General features: G+C 37.2%; 1 protein-coding gene across 1 annotated transcript; it reads left to right on the forward strand.

Moving 5' to 3' along the window:
• The first annotated feature begins 1,325 nt into the window (after positions 1 to 1,325).
• CMPK1 (cytidine/uridine monophosphate kinase 1) lies at positions 1,326 to 13,660 on the forward strand. The gene is made up of 6 exons (XM_026707059.2): positions 1,326 to 1,640; positions 7,763 to 7,909; positions 8,972 to 9,124; positions 10,667 to 10,743; positions 10,832 to 10,928; positions 12,399 to 13,660. Exons 1-6 carry the CDS (start codon positions 1,455 to 1,457, stop codon positions 12,438 to 12,440), a joined length of 702 nt encoding a protein of 233 aa, XP_026562844.1. The 5' UTR covers positions 1,326 to 1,454; the 3' UTR covers positions 12,441 to 13,660.
• Positions 13,661 to 14,762: the final 1,102 nt, after the last annotated feature.

Consider the following 14,762-nt stretch of genomic DNA (forward strand, 5'->3'; position numbering starts at 1 on the left):
GAAGTCTACATCAAGTTCAGCAAGTTGCTGAACTTGAGAAACACTGCTCTATAAAGCTGGTGGTATTTGGGTTGCAAACCAACAGGCTACCATTAGAAAACAACAAAGATCTATCCTTGTTTTCCAAGGGCATTTCAATAAACTAGGTTCTGAAATTAGCATGAATGAAACCAAAAACATTTCATGGCATTATGTGAAAATACCACGCATCTGCAGAACATCAAGTTGAGGAAGATTGCTCTAATTCTTATAGCTTGTTGTGTCCTCTATAAGTTTTCATACTCAAGGCAACAAGGAAATTATTTCCCCTACAATAATTATATTGCTGTACATGCCACAATAGATCTCTTGAATGGGCAATTGTATCTTTTTATACAAGACTTTATGAAAATAAAAATAGTCATTGTGTTGCTTAGAGAAAAAAATTCTGGACATATTGAACGAAGAATTTCTTAATTACAAACTATGAATTTTAGGCTATGGAGAACCTTTTGGCTACTTAACTGATTCAAGTTTGGCAACTACAATTTTCTTTACCTAGCTTATTGTTTGAACTTTAAAATAAAAAAATACTTTTAAAATTCAGCACTACAATATTTCTAAAGATTTATCAGCTACATTTATCTACATCTCTCAACTTGGTGACTTCTCTAAAACCAGCTCACTTCTCGACTATAGTAGTTTTAAATTTATTTCAACATTTTGAATAGTGAACCCAATTTAAAAATCGGCCATTTCCAAGAATTGTACCAAATATCTGCTAAAATACCTTTGCTCTTTGGATGTGTTCTTATGCCCTCAAATAAACCAAATAGTTTTGGATCTTAGAATTAAAGTTGGACGCACTTTCTTTTGAATCACCACACAGTCAGATAGGATTGGGCAAAGTTTTGCAAAGAAGCGAACATTTGGGAGGAGACCAAATTGCAGCATGCAATTTGCAGCATGCACCGTCTCTAGACTTTTAACAAACAATATTTATTAAAGTATTCATGTATTAAACTTATATGGCTGCCCAATGTTCACACAGGTGATTCTGGGCAGTTTACAATATAAAAAAACAACACAAAAACCATACCCTCCCTGCCGTACACTAGAGGTAATACAAGACGTATACCGTGTTGTATTACAACACAAAACCCTTTACATTTCATCAAGTGAATCGAAGCTGCTCTTCCAAAGCGACCTTACTGGTTCCTTGACACCCACCCCTCCGTCAGCCCTTCGCAGAGAACCTTACTGTAGTTGCCTTCACTACCACTAAACCAGGCCCGCCCCCGCCAGGCCTTTCTCCGGGCCTCCCCCTCTCTCCCTCCCGCACTAGCGGGAGAGACGGAAAGGGCGGGAACCCGGAAGCGCTTTCGCAAGCCAGCTCAGCCGGAGCGGTCGGCGGTTTGACTGTAGTCGTGGCCGGATTCTTTCCCCCGGTTTCCCTCCCTCTTTCTTGGCGGCGTATGTTTTGCCGTTGTCTCTTTGGGGCAACTGCCGGTCGCGTAACTGCTTCGCTCCTTCGCCTCCACGCTTTCGCCGCTGCTTCCTCCCTTTCACCTCGCTTGCTGCTCCTCATGAAGCCGGTCGTTGTCTTCGTTCTCGGCGGGCCTGGAGCCGGAAAAGGAACCCAGTGTGCCCGCATTGTGGAGGTGAGGGACGGTGATAGCACTTCGTGGTCCTCCCCTCCCCCGCGTTTCTGTTCCTTACTGTCGGGAAGGAATTACAATTTCTAGCAGGCGGTTGTGTTTCGAGGAGTGCCGGCAACTTGCTTAGTCGAGGAGCGCAAAGAATGGTGGGGTCTGAAGTTTTTTAAAGGTTTGCGGTCCGGAAGATTCTTAGCATACTGTATTCCAGATGAATCTGGTACCGGATCTGACGGGTTCAGCTATGCTATCAAAAGCGGTGCCCCAGAACTTTTATCAGGGCTTGGGGACTACCAAAAAACAAAAACGAAAAACGAAACCAACCCATAATTCATTACACTCAGAAAACTCGGCTTTGGGGGAAATGTGAGGTAAATGGGCTTGATTGCTCTTGATGCGGGTATTGTTTTCTTTCTTTTTACAAATGCTCTTCATCTTTGTGATTTTGATTCTTATCTATAGGACGTTTCTCTCTCTTCTTTTGTAAATGATTTCCCCTATTTATATAATCCAGAGTTGAAGCTGGTATATAGTAACGTTCAAATAGGTTACTCAGGAAAAGCAGAAATGCCCTTAAAAATCATATTCTGATCCTTCTTCTGCGTGAGATTTCTCTTGGCTAAGACCTTGGATACTTTTTTCCCTTCCTTCTTACCGGTTGATGGTGTTGCCGCGTTGGCAGAAAAATAAACCAGAGGCTAAATATTGTTATCTGCAGTGGTTTCTATCAGTCTTCCTAAAGTAAGTAGCCAAAGTCTAGGGTTTTTGTATCTCAGCAATATACATTGAACATGAGCAATGTTGTTAATCATTAGTTTTTCCCCAACCAATAATTGTGGTTAAAACTTTTGGGGAAATTTGGATTGATAGTTTTATGTAGATTAAAGTTTGAAACAGGAAAATAGCAATAGCACTTAGACTTATATACCACTTTATAGTGCTTTATAGCCTTCTCTAAGCGGTTTACAGAGTCAGCATATTGCCCCCAACAATCTGGGTCCTCATTTTACTGACCTCTGAAGGATGGAAGGCTGAGTCAACCTTGAGCCTGGTGGGATTCGATCTGCCAAATTGCAGTACTGCAGTTCTAACCACTGTGCCACTGAGGCTCTAAGATACTAGACAAATACCGTACCTAAGCAAATCCGAATGTTTCCTAATGGCTCATGAAAATGACCTTTAATTTGTCCACAAGGTAAGTTCCTTTGGGATTGAGATGGTCAGTAAATGCTATGCTATAAATAGCTGAATACCTTTCAATAAAGGGAAAAGAAATTTTTGGCACTATATTAGCAGTATGAAGGTTGAACCTTTAGAGAAGCTCTACTGTGTAGCTGTTAACCTAATTGAAAAGAAGCATGGGTGGGGGGGAGTCTTTGATGATCTCTGCAAGAGAGGTTAAATGAGGCTGGATTCATTCACAGATTCCTTTAAATGATAAAGTCCACCTTGAGTTATGGAAACTTAATTGGGTGACTGAGTCAGTTACCCTCACTCAGCCCAACCTATATCGGAATATATTTGTAGAAAATTGGAGGAGAAACGTCTATGCATGCTGCCTTCAGTTAGCAGAAGCACAACATATACTGTAAATCTAATAAATAAATGGGGTGGCTTTTGCCTTTGTGATGTAAATACTGCCAATTGTGATTTTTTTTTACAAATTATTGTTAAATAATAAACACAATATAATGCAAAAATATAAGATTAGCTTCAAAGCTTTGACATGACTAGACCAGGAGTAGAATATTCCATCAGTTTGAGGGCTGCAGTAGGCTTTGTGTAACATATCAACACCATCCTTTTAAAATGGGTGGAACTGAGAACCCTTGTAAAATGAGGGCCGAGATTGTTGGGGGCAATATACTGACTCTGTAAACTGCTTAGAGAGCACTGGGCTGGGCTGGCTTTCAGGGTATTTAAATTAAGAGAAGAGAATACTTTATTGGTCAAGTGTGGTTGGACACACAAGGAATTTGTGTTGGTGTAAATACTCTCAGTATACATAAAAGAAAAGATAAAAGGAAACAGTCAATATAAATAATAAGTATACAAGTGACAAAGTTACAGTCATACAGACACAAGTGGGAGGGGGTGGGTGATAAGGAGCGATGACAAGATTAACAGTAATGCAGACTTGTAATAGTTGAACAGGGTTGAGGGAATTATTTGTTTAGCAGGGTGATGGCTTTCGGGGGAAAAACTGTTCTTGTGTCTAATTGTTCTGGTGTGCAATGCTCTATAGTGTCATTTTGAGGGAAGGAATTGAAACAGTTTATGTCTGGGATGTGAGGGGTCTGTAAATATTTTCACAGCCCTCTTTTTGACTCGTGCAGTATACAGGTCCTCGATTGAAGGCAGTTTGGTAGTAATTGTTTTTTCTGCAGTCCTAATTATCCTCTGAAGTCTGTGTCAGTCCTGTTGGGTTGTAGAACCAAACCAGACAGAGGTGCAGATGATAGACTCAATAATTCCTCCGTAGAACTGGATCAGCAGCTCCTTGGGCAGTTTGAGCTTCCTGAGTTGGTGCAGAAAGAACATTCTTTGTTGTGCTTTTTTGATGATTTTTTTGATGTTAGGTGTCCATTTTAGGTCATGTGATATAGTAGAACCTAGAAATTTGAAGGTCTCTACTGTTGATAAGGTGTTGTCTAGTATTGTAAGAGGTGGTAGTAGGGAAGGGTTTCTTCTAAAGTCTACCATCATTTCTATGGTTTTGAGTGTGTTCAGTTCCAGATTGTTCCGGTTACACCATGAGGCAAGTTGTATAACCTCCTGTCTGTATGCAGATTCGTCATTGTCTTGAATGAGACCAATCGCTGTTTGTGTCACCAGCAAACTTCAGTATTTTAACAGATGGATCATTTGAGATGCAGTCATTGGTATATAGGGAGAAGAGAAGTGGAGAAAGCATACAGCCTGGGGGGGGGGCTGTTCTGATTGTACGTATCAGATGTGATTCTGCCTAGCTTCACCTGCTGCTTCCTGTCTGTTAGACGTTTATGATATACATCATAATATATAATATACACTGCTCAAAAAAATAAAGGGAACAATTAAACAATACAATGTAACTCCAAGTCAATCACACTTCTGTGAAATCAAACTGTCCACTTAGATAGCAGCACTGATTGACAATCAATTTCACATGCTGTTGTGCAAATGGAATAGACAACAGGTGGAAAGCATAGGCAATTAGCAAGACATCCCCAATAAAGGAGTGGTTCTGCAGGTGGTGACCACAGACCACTTCTCAGTTCCTATGCTTTCTGGATGATGGTTTGGTCACTTTTGAATGCTGGCAGTGCTTTCACTCTAGTGGCAGCATGAGACGGAGTCTATAACCCACACAAGTGGCTCAGGTAGTGCAGCTCATCCAGGATGGCACATCAATGTGAGCTGTGACAAGAAGGTTTGCTGTGTCTGTCAGCGTAGTGTCCAGAGCATGAAGGCGCTACCAGAAGACAGGCCAGTACATCAGGAGACGTGGAGGAGGCCGTAGGAGGGCAACAACCCAGCATCAGGACCGCTACCTCCACCTTTGTGCAAGGACGGACAGGAGGAGCACTGCCAGAGCCCTGCAAAATGACCTCCAGCAGGCCACATATGTGCATGTGGCTGCTCAAATGGTCAGAAACAGACTCCATGAGGGTGGTATGAGGGCCCGATGTCCACAGGTGGGGGTTGTGCTTACAGCCCAACACCGTGCAGGACGTTTGGCATTTGCCAGAGAACACCAAGATTGGCAAATTCGCCACTGGTGCCCTGTGCTCTTCACAGATGAAAGCAGGTTCACACTGAGCACATGTGACAGATGTGACAGGGTCTGGAGATGCCGTGGAGAATGTTCTGCTGTCTGCAACATCCTCCAGCATGACCAGTTTGGCAGTGGGTCAGTAATGGTGTGGGGTGGCATTTCTTTAGGGGGCTGCACAGCCCTCCATGTGCTCACCATAGGGAGCTTGACTGCCATTAGGTACCGAGATGAGATCCTCAGACCCCTTGTGAGACCATATGCTGGTGCGGTCGGCCCTGGGTTTCTCTTAATGCAAGACAATGCTAGACCTCATGTGGCTGGAGTGTGTCAGCAATTCCTGCAAGACGAAGGCATTGATGCTATGGACTGGCCCTCCCGTTCCCCAGACCTGAATCCAATTGAGCACATCTGGGACATCATGTCTCGCTCCATTCACCAACGCCACCTTGCACCACAGACTGTCCAGGAGTTGGGGGATGCTTTAGTCCAGGTGTGGGAGGAGATCCCTCAGGAGACCATCTGCCACCTCATCAGGAGCATACCCAGGCGTTGTAGGGAGGTCATACAGGCACGTGGAGGCCACATACACTACTCATTTTGACTTGTTTTAAGGACATTACATCAAAGTTGGATCAGCCTGTAGTGTTTTTTTCCACTTTAATTTTGAGTGTAACTCCAAATCCAGACCTCCATGATTGCTAAATTTGATTTCCATTGATAATTTTTGTGTGATTTTGTTGTCAGCACATTCAACTATGTAATGAACAAAGTATTTAATAAGAATATTTCATTCATTGAGATCTAGGATGTCTTATTTTTGTGGTCCCTTTATTTTTTTTGAGCAGTGTATATAATATAACTTATGATATACTTATGTTTATGTTATACAGTTTATCATAACTCCTCTAAATTCTGACTTGTAATATTTCTTGGCAGATATAGTAAAAAGATAAAGAAGAACATGATGCCTTCCTGCAAAGTATAGGAAGATTTAAAAATATGTGGTTTTCCCTTTTATTTGACTTTATATTTGTTTGTTGCCTTATATCAGGGGTGCCAAACTTGCAGTGTCACTTTGTTGTCACGTGACGTATTGAGACTTCCCCCTTTGCTAAAGGGGGTGGGTGTGGCCAGCACGTGACGCATGTGGCCCGTGGGCCGTGAGTTTGACACCCCTGCCTTATATGAAGCAATACTGTGAATCTTTGACATTGGTCTGACATTAGATTCTGTTTTAGTATTTTGATAGATTAACATTTTTAGTAAATTTGTATTTTAGTTTTCTAGGATTTTATTTCATCCTGTAATTTAGTAATTCTGCTTTAAACCTTTGAAGGTTGTCATTTGAGCAGTTTAGTATTGCACTTATTTTGGATTTTAGCTTTATTTCCATTTTTGTTTGTTTGTTTGTTTGTATCCTGCCTTTATTATTTTTACAAATAACTCAAGACAGTGAACATATCCATGCCTTCCTCCTCTTTTCCCCACAACAGTAACCTCGTGGGGTGGGTGAATTGGGTTGAGACTGACTCCGTGAGAGAGATTGGCCCTAGGTCACCCAACTTGCTTTCATAACGAAAGCAGTATTAAAACTCAGTCTCCTGTTTTTTAGCCTGGTGCCTTAACCACTATGTTAACCACAAGAAAAACTGGCTTTCTCTTCCCCACCCCCCATACTGTTCTTTGTATCTTCTAATTTTGGTATACTTTGGTATACTGTATATTTATACAATAAATTTGAAGAAGAACTTCAAATATATACAAAAAAATCTTTTATTTAAAAATTCTTTTGTTTTTTATCTAAACTTTCAAGAATTTTCTGTTTTCAAAGAAATGTGATGGAAGTGCCAGTGTCTGTATTTTATATTTGCCTTGATGTGAATCTTATATAGTATAACTTCTAAATAGTTTAAAATTCTTTTCAAAATATTCAAAGGAAATCTATAAAGGAGAGTAGCTCAGGGTTGAAATGAGGGGTCCTTGGTGCTCTCTGAACTTGGTTGTTTTCTTGCAGTTGTTTCATTACTCAAACTAAGTAACATAATCAGTGCTAGTAAGGAGTGAGGCTTGCTCTCAGTTTATATTTAATATAAATTATTCCATCTCATATCAATGAATTTTGGTGGCATGCAAAAGTTAAAATCAAACGAAATCAATTATCCAAACAAATGTTTGAAGTCAAATAAATAATTTCCAACTTATAACTGAAAAGAACAGTAATAAAAGCAATCAGTCAACAGAGCTCACTTAGTTTCCTCGCCCAAATATATGAGAGAACAGCCAGGTCTTTATTACCATCATGTAAAGAAAGCACATTTATCTAATCAACACTTTATATGGATTTAACTTAATTATGGTTTCTTTTCTTTAGAAATATGGTTATACCCATCTTTCTGCGGGTGACCTCCTTCGAGATGAGAGAAAAAGACCAGGCTCTCAGTATGGAGAACTAATTGAAAATTATATTAAGGATGGGAAGATCGTACCTGTTGAGATAACAATCAGCTTGTTAAAAAGGGTAAGTTTAATTCCATTTCCCATATAAATCTAAAACAATATATTAAGATATTTATGTATTTTAATTTGACTTTTAGTAGTAAAATAACATATATGACAGATGGATTACACTTTTCATGAAGTAATGCTTTTCTCTTTAGGAACATAGATAAATTCATGGATAGATAATTATTCAAAATAATTTCATTAGATATTGTCAGACCCAAGAACCAAGAAAGACAGAAAGTGATTCTTCCAAGCAGAGCTCTTTATTATTCCACACTTATAGATAGAATCTTGTCGAACTGAAGCACTTTACTATCTATAGCTAGTATATATTCTGAGAATTAATAGGGAGAGTCTGTTTTCACCCTCTTGGTTTCACACAAAATATCTGGACTGAGTTGCCTCTTATTCATCTGGAATGCACCCCTTCCTCCAGAGAATCAAACCTATTACATTTCATCGAAGATATGTATTACATCTCTTTTCATGATAAAGACAAAATTCTGGGCTAAAGCACTCTACCTCGGTGACATGTGATATACTTTGACCTAAAACAGACCCGAATTGTGCTAGATTTTGTAAACTCATTTGAATCTTTTCGGTTTCTTCAAATGAAAAAATGCCAAAATGACAGAGGAGGCAGTAGTATTGTGAGGGACAGGATTATCTTCTTATCTTCTAACCAAATAAAGATATAATCAATATATTCAGGAGAGACAGTAAAGCAATATTCAAAAAGTTTTGACGGAGAAGATGAAGAAATCTGTTCATGTGGCACTAGGTACAATGGCAAATGGGTTATTTTCATCATGATATGATAATTTATTGACAGACTCTTCAAATTCTTTGATAGTTAAATAGTGGAAATGAATTCAGGTGGATTGGGTTTTTTTATGAAAGTTCTGGTGTATATATGTGTGTGTGTGTGTGTGTTCAGATGATATGAAAACATGATTATAAGAACGTTGTATTTTATTTGGCTGTGTCAAAAATAAAATACGGTTTCCAATTAGAACTGCTTTATTGATTGCATATATTATTCTCTCATGTCATGTTTTAATCTGCTATTGTTCTCTAGGCTATGGATGAAACTATGGCAGCTAATTCTCAGAAGAATAAATTCCTAATTGATGGATTTCCCAGAAATGAAGATAATCTTCAGGGATGGAATAAAACAATGGATGGAAAAGTGGATGTATCTTTTGTTCTCTTTTTTGACTGTGATAATGAGGTAACATTAGTACATTTCCTTTTATACAGAACAAATAAAGATTATTCGGTTTCTCTCCTACATATTGAATATCAGGATTTAAGTTAGTTAATATGTAAATGTCTGAATGAATATAACTTTATTATGGTCATAGACCAGCAATAGACATCAATATGTAAATGTCATGGTATTTTCCCCCAGAATAGCAATAGCACTTAGACTTATATACCGCTTTATAGTGCTTTACAATCCTCTCTAAGCGGTTTACAGAGTCAGCATATTGCCCCCAACAATCTGGGTCCTCATTTTACTCACCTGAGAAGGATGGAAGGTTGAGTCAACCTTGAGCCTGGTGGGATTTGAACTGCCAAATTGCAGGCAGCTGGCTGCAGCAGAAGTAGCTTGCAGTACTGTACTCTAACCATTGTGCTACAGAGGCTCCTTGTTTATGTACTGTAATTATTTGGCGAGCTGAAAAATGTTATGCTTTCCTGGGGTAATTACTATATAGATAGATATAAGTTGTATCTTTTTGCATCAAATAATAGTATAAAGTCCTAAATTTGAAATGCTGTGGTGTTATGGCAAAAAATATCGATGTTTATCATTCCATTTCACCTTTTCCTTTGATTGCTTCATTTTATTTTTTATAATTTCCTTTATTTGAATCTGAATCTTATATAACAGCCATCCTTGCACATAATTCAGAATTGTTCACAACTCCTGCCTAACTATAAATGAGCTGCTGACTGGTTGCTAATTTTGATTCTTGTACCTGATTGATAAACAAAGCAGAGGCAATTTGCAATGTGATTCACAAACCCAAGCTAGCCATCGTCTTTCTCAGACAACCCTAAACCACAAGACAAGATTTGTTAACTGTGTATAGATTTTGTCTTTCTCTCCATTTGGCATTCCTATTTATTGTGAGGAGTATGTCCATAATTATTCACTACATGCTATCTGACCATATTATTCAAAATAGATGAATGCTTTTGAGAGGAGATAACTTACACTATTTCAGAGGTTTAAAGTTCCAATCAGGTTTGGTTTGGCTTTGTCCAAAGTAAATGCACATCATGTTAAAAAAACCTGGTAATAAAGCCTCAGTTTTTATCATATTTATAGTTTTTAAACAAATAGAAATTTATTTTGATCATTGATCAGTAACAATACAATGAATAAAATGAACACAAAAGTATCCCCTAAGAACAAGAACTATTAGCAACCATTTGTGGGTGAAGTTTACACATAATGTAGCAACATTTTGCTAATTTTAGAGAGAAATGACCATAATTATTTAATAGAAAATAAGAGCTATCTGTATGCCCCACAAATGTAAATAAAAGAGGAGTAATAAACTGGTGACAAATGACCCTGTAAGAACTGGCATTACAGAAGAACATGGATAGTATTCATTGTTGATATGTTGAATGTCAAATAGGATAAATACTCTGTATAAACCATTAGGCAATTAATCTCACATATTGATCAGATTTAAGTTTCTGCATGTAAAATATTTAATATAAAATTGTAACCTCTATTTTTACTTTTTTTTAAAAGATATGTATTAATCGTTGTCTTGAAAGAGGAAAAAGCAGTGGCAGAAGTGACGATAACAGGGAAAGTTTGGAGAAAAGGTACAGCATGCATTCAGAATTTTACTGTTTTGGTTTTTTGATGTTTTTTAATTAAATGATTTCTTATTTTATTTATTTTTAATCTTAGAATTCATACGTATCTAGAGTCTACTAAGCCTATAATAGACCTCTATGAGACAATGGGCAAAGTTAGGAAAGTGGATGCCTCCAAATCTGTCGATGAAGTAAGTTGCAAAAACAAAAAATTTGGAATTAAATTGCTTAATGCTTTATATATAATTGCTCCTGGGATTTTGTATATTTCAAATATTTGCTTCTTTTGTATACCAAGCAAAATACAACTAATTTTGTGTCAGTCTTAAAATGATCCTATTGGTACAACAATACTGTTTTGAGATCATTGATTCAAAGTGGCATAAGTTATTAAAAATTCAGTAAGTTGTGCAATATTTCTTGAGACTTCCATACATGCACAAGATAATATATTCATAGTAAAAAACAGCAATTTAAAGCCCCATAAAGTATGCTTTTAGAACACAGGTATTGAAATTTTCATTAAGCACACAAATATGGCAAAGAATAAAAGTATGTATAGTATTTCCCCCAACATAGGTAGCTTTCAGGTGAATGGAATTCATCACCATTATTGAAAATTCTGGGATCACTGTAAATGATGATATACAGGAGAAGGACAAATTGCTCCTGATATCTAATCAAAGAGCTTTGGTATATTTCTCTGTAGCTAACAATTGGAAAGAGTTCACACTATCTGATTCAAAAAAAATCAATCAGAAAAATCATTCCAAAATGGAATGTGATTGACAGATGCAAATATTTATCAATAAAAGGCTAATTTACCAGTAAGTTTTGTTTCACCTATATTTACACCTTTTAAAAAATGTTGAAGCCCACTTTTTTCTTTGACTTTGAGTCAGTCTGAAAGTTTTCTTGGCAATGTTTTCAGAATAGTTTTTCCACTGCCTGCTTCCTACAGCTGAGAGATAGTGACTGGTCCAAAGATACCCAGCAGGCTTTGTGGCTAAGACAGGATTCAAATTAATCATCTCTGAGTTCGTCTGGTTCTTTTAACACTATACCCAACCGGCTATTTTTAATACACCAGAGATGTATGTGTGTATGTGTATGTATGTATTTGTGTGTGTGTTGTCTACTTTTTATGTGTTTTAGAAACATTGCAATGTATTTGTATTTTTAAATCTGTCCAGAGAGTTTCAGTTATTGGCTTACAGAAACATAGTAAATAAAAACATACTTCTATAAAGTGTCCATTCTTCACTTTAAAAAGAAGAATTAAGGTGTTTTTAAAATACAAAACTGCTGTGGGAGTTGAGTGCGCTATTTTATTTTAATAAACACTTCATGAAATGCATTTCAGCCAATGTATAACGTGCAACATCGGCAGTCAATTTTTCTATATTTGAACAAGTTGGGACAGGGCTTCCAAATTAAACTCACCATTGCGTTAAACTTTGCTCTGAAAGTTATCCCCAACTATCTTATCCCAATTGTTATGCCAGTCCACTACTGCATAATAGAAAACTAAGTGTACATGCAGAGTGATTAGAGGAATCAAAGAACTGAATGCAGAATTGTTCTGTAAACTATTCTGCTCATTTTTCACAATGTTCTTATTGATATTATATACCAACCTTGTTTCGTAATATCTCTTTCAGGTTTTTGGAAAAGTGGTGAACATCTTTGAAAAAGAAGGCTAGCTTTTTCCTTGAACACCTTTCTAGAATGCTTGAATCTTGCTTTAAGAGCTGCTACTATAGTCCATTTTATAATAGTAATGAAATATGCCTCTTAAAATATGTGTGTTTAAAATAATTTTTAAAAATATTATTTCGAACAGCATTTAAAATATGACTTGGAAGCGGCTCATTAAAATATCGACATTGAAACTGACTTGAAGTTAGGAAAGTATCTTAATTTTAGGAAAAAACAAATAGCAAACACATTATTTCTGAAAAGCATGCTTTTTTCCTTGTTGCCAAAAGCCATGTTGTTTTTTAAGAGTCTCACAAACTGAAATTGTAAATATGAATGAAAGGGCCCATTTAGTTTCTTGATAGTTTTGTACCATATAGGAAGTTGTATGAGGAAGTTTTATTTTGTACTGCTTAAAAATAAATACATATTTGGTCTTTTCAAGAAGGAAGTTTCAGTTTAGACCTAGCATACTTTCTGATGTCATACTTTTTGCTTAAAGGATTGCTAGGAAATGAAAAAGAATTAGCTAAAGACCTCCCAAAAAGTGGTCATTCAACCCACAGGACGGAAACTTCCTGTGTGTGTTTGGGGAGTGGCTCTTTGGCCAAACTGTTAGGGGTGCTGCAATATGAGGATCATAGAGACTAACAGACAACCCAGACCCAACAATGTAATGTGGGTTGGGTTTAACAGAAATGGTACATACAGATCACAGGAAGACACAGGTATTTGAAGTCTCATTATTTTAGTGGAGTGTAAATGTGATTTTCAGAGATAGGCTACTACAAACCAGTGTGTTTAAATGTGTTTAAGATTGAATTTGCAGATTATGTAGGTGCCATTTATTTGTACATGTGTTTACCAGTTATAGGAGCATTGAGTATTTGTGATACTCAAAAACTAGGTAGAATTTTGCAATCTGATGTTTGAGGGCAGCTATGACACCAACGTTCTTCTGTCACATATTTTGCTGCATGGTAAATGATGAGGAATTTTGTAACAAAATTGCTTATTTATTCTGTAAGTTGAAGTGTTTGAGATTGGCTGGAGGGAAATATTCGTATGACTGTTTTATCCTAATTATTTTCCATACCTTGAAGATTTTGTTCAATTATACTTTTGATATAATTTGACCAATGTAAATGATACCTTTTATTTTTTAATTCAACGTATGCTGTACTGGTAGGAGAAACAAATTTTAAATAAATAATTGAGTATAAAACATAATTTGTATGTTTCCTCATTTGATGTGATTGCATCTTTAAAGTTTAAATTTTTGATGTAAAAAGATACAACTGAATATTTTGTGGGGTGTATTTTTTCCCCTTTTTATATTTAGGTTCCTTTCAAACAAACCGATAGATTGAACAAATCAAGACAAGGTGGTTACTTCTCAATATGCAGGTCTGCATTGGCTACCAGTTGTCTTTGAGGCACAGTTTAAGCTGCTGTTTTTGATCTTTAAGGACATAAATCTATCCTACTTCATTTATGCAAAGACCCAGCTGTCTTGAAAAGCTCTAATGCTGGGAAAAGTGGAAGGAAAGAGAAACAGCAGTAAGGACTCAGTTATGAATGCACCATTAGATACATGAAAGAACAGATTAGGGGATAGATACTCATGGAGAAAGTCTACCTACATGGTCACTAGCAGTTGAAAATGACTTGAGGTCCCAAAGGTGTTTTTTTCAAGAGGCAACTGGACTTCCTGTTTTTTTCTTTGAAGACGTTTCACTTCCCATCCAAGAAGCTTCTTCAACTTCTTGGTTGAGAAGCGAAACGTCTTCAAAGCAAAACCAGAAAGTCCAATTTCCTCTTGAAGAAAAGCTATTTTGGGACAGCCATGATCTGGATGACTGAGAATCTCCATAAATGACTTGAGGGCTCATAATTAATGTCTAGGTATTAGTCAGTGAACATTTTAAGGAAAAATACTAAAATATTTCTAGGGAAAGAGAAACCACTCCTTTTCCTGTATGATGGCCTTGCAGGAAAAGAATATTAATTTGTAGAGCAGCACACTGTCGTTAAATAAGGCATGAATATTGCAAATTTGATAAAAATGTAGGTGCTCTCTCTCAGTCCTTGCCACAGTTGGCCACAAGGGGGAATACTTGCTGTGTATTGAATGGACTAAGCTGATAAAGGAAAAACCTTATGTTCTTGGTGCTCCTGTCCCTCAGAAATGCTCACTATCCCATAAAAGTAATATAATTTAAAACAGGAACTGCATAAGCAGGAAATGTGTTACGCTTCTGGGATTGGATGCCTCTTTGATAAAATGAGATGCTTTGATGTAAATTAGCTGCATCCTGGTGAATGGT

The sequence above is a fragment of the Pseudonaja textilis genome, chromosome 3 (genome assembly GCF_049901715.1).
Source record: "Pseudonaja textilis isolate UNSWEBS1 chromosome 3, rPseTex1.2, whole genome shotgun sequence".
NCBI lineage: Eukaryota > Metazoa > Chordata > Lepidosauria > Squamata > Elapidae > Pseudonaja > Pseudonaja textilis.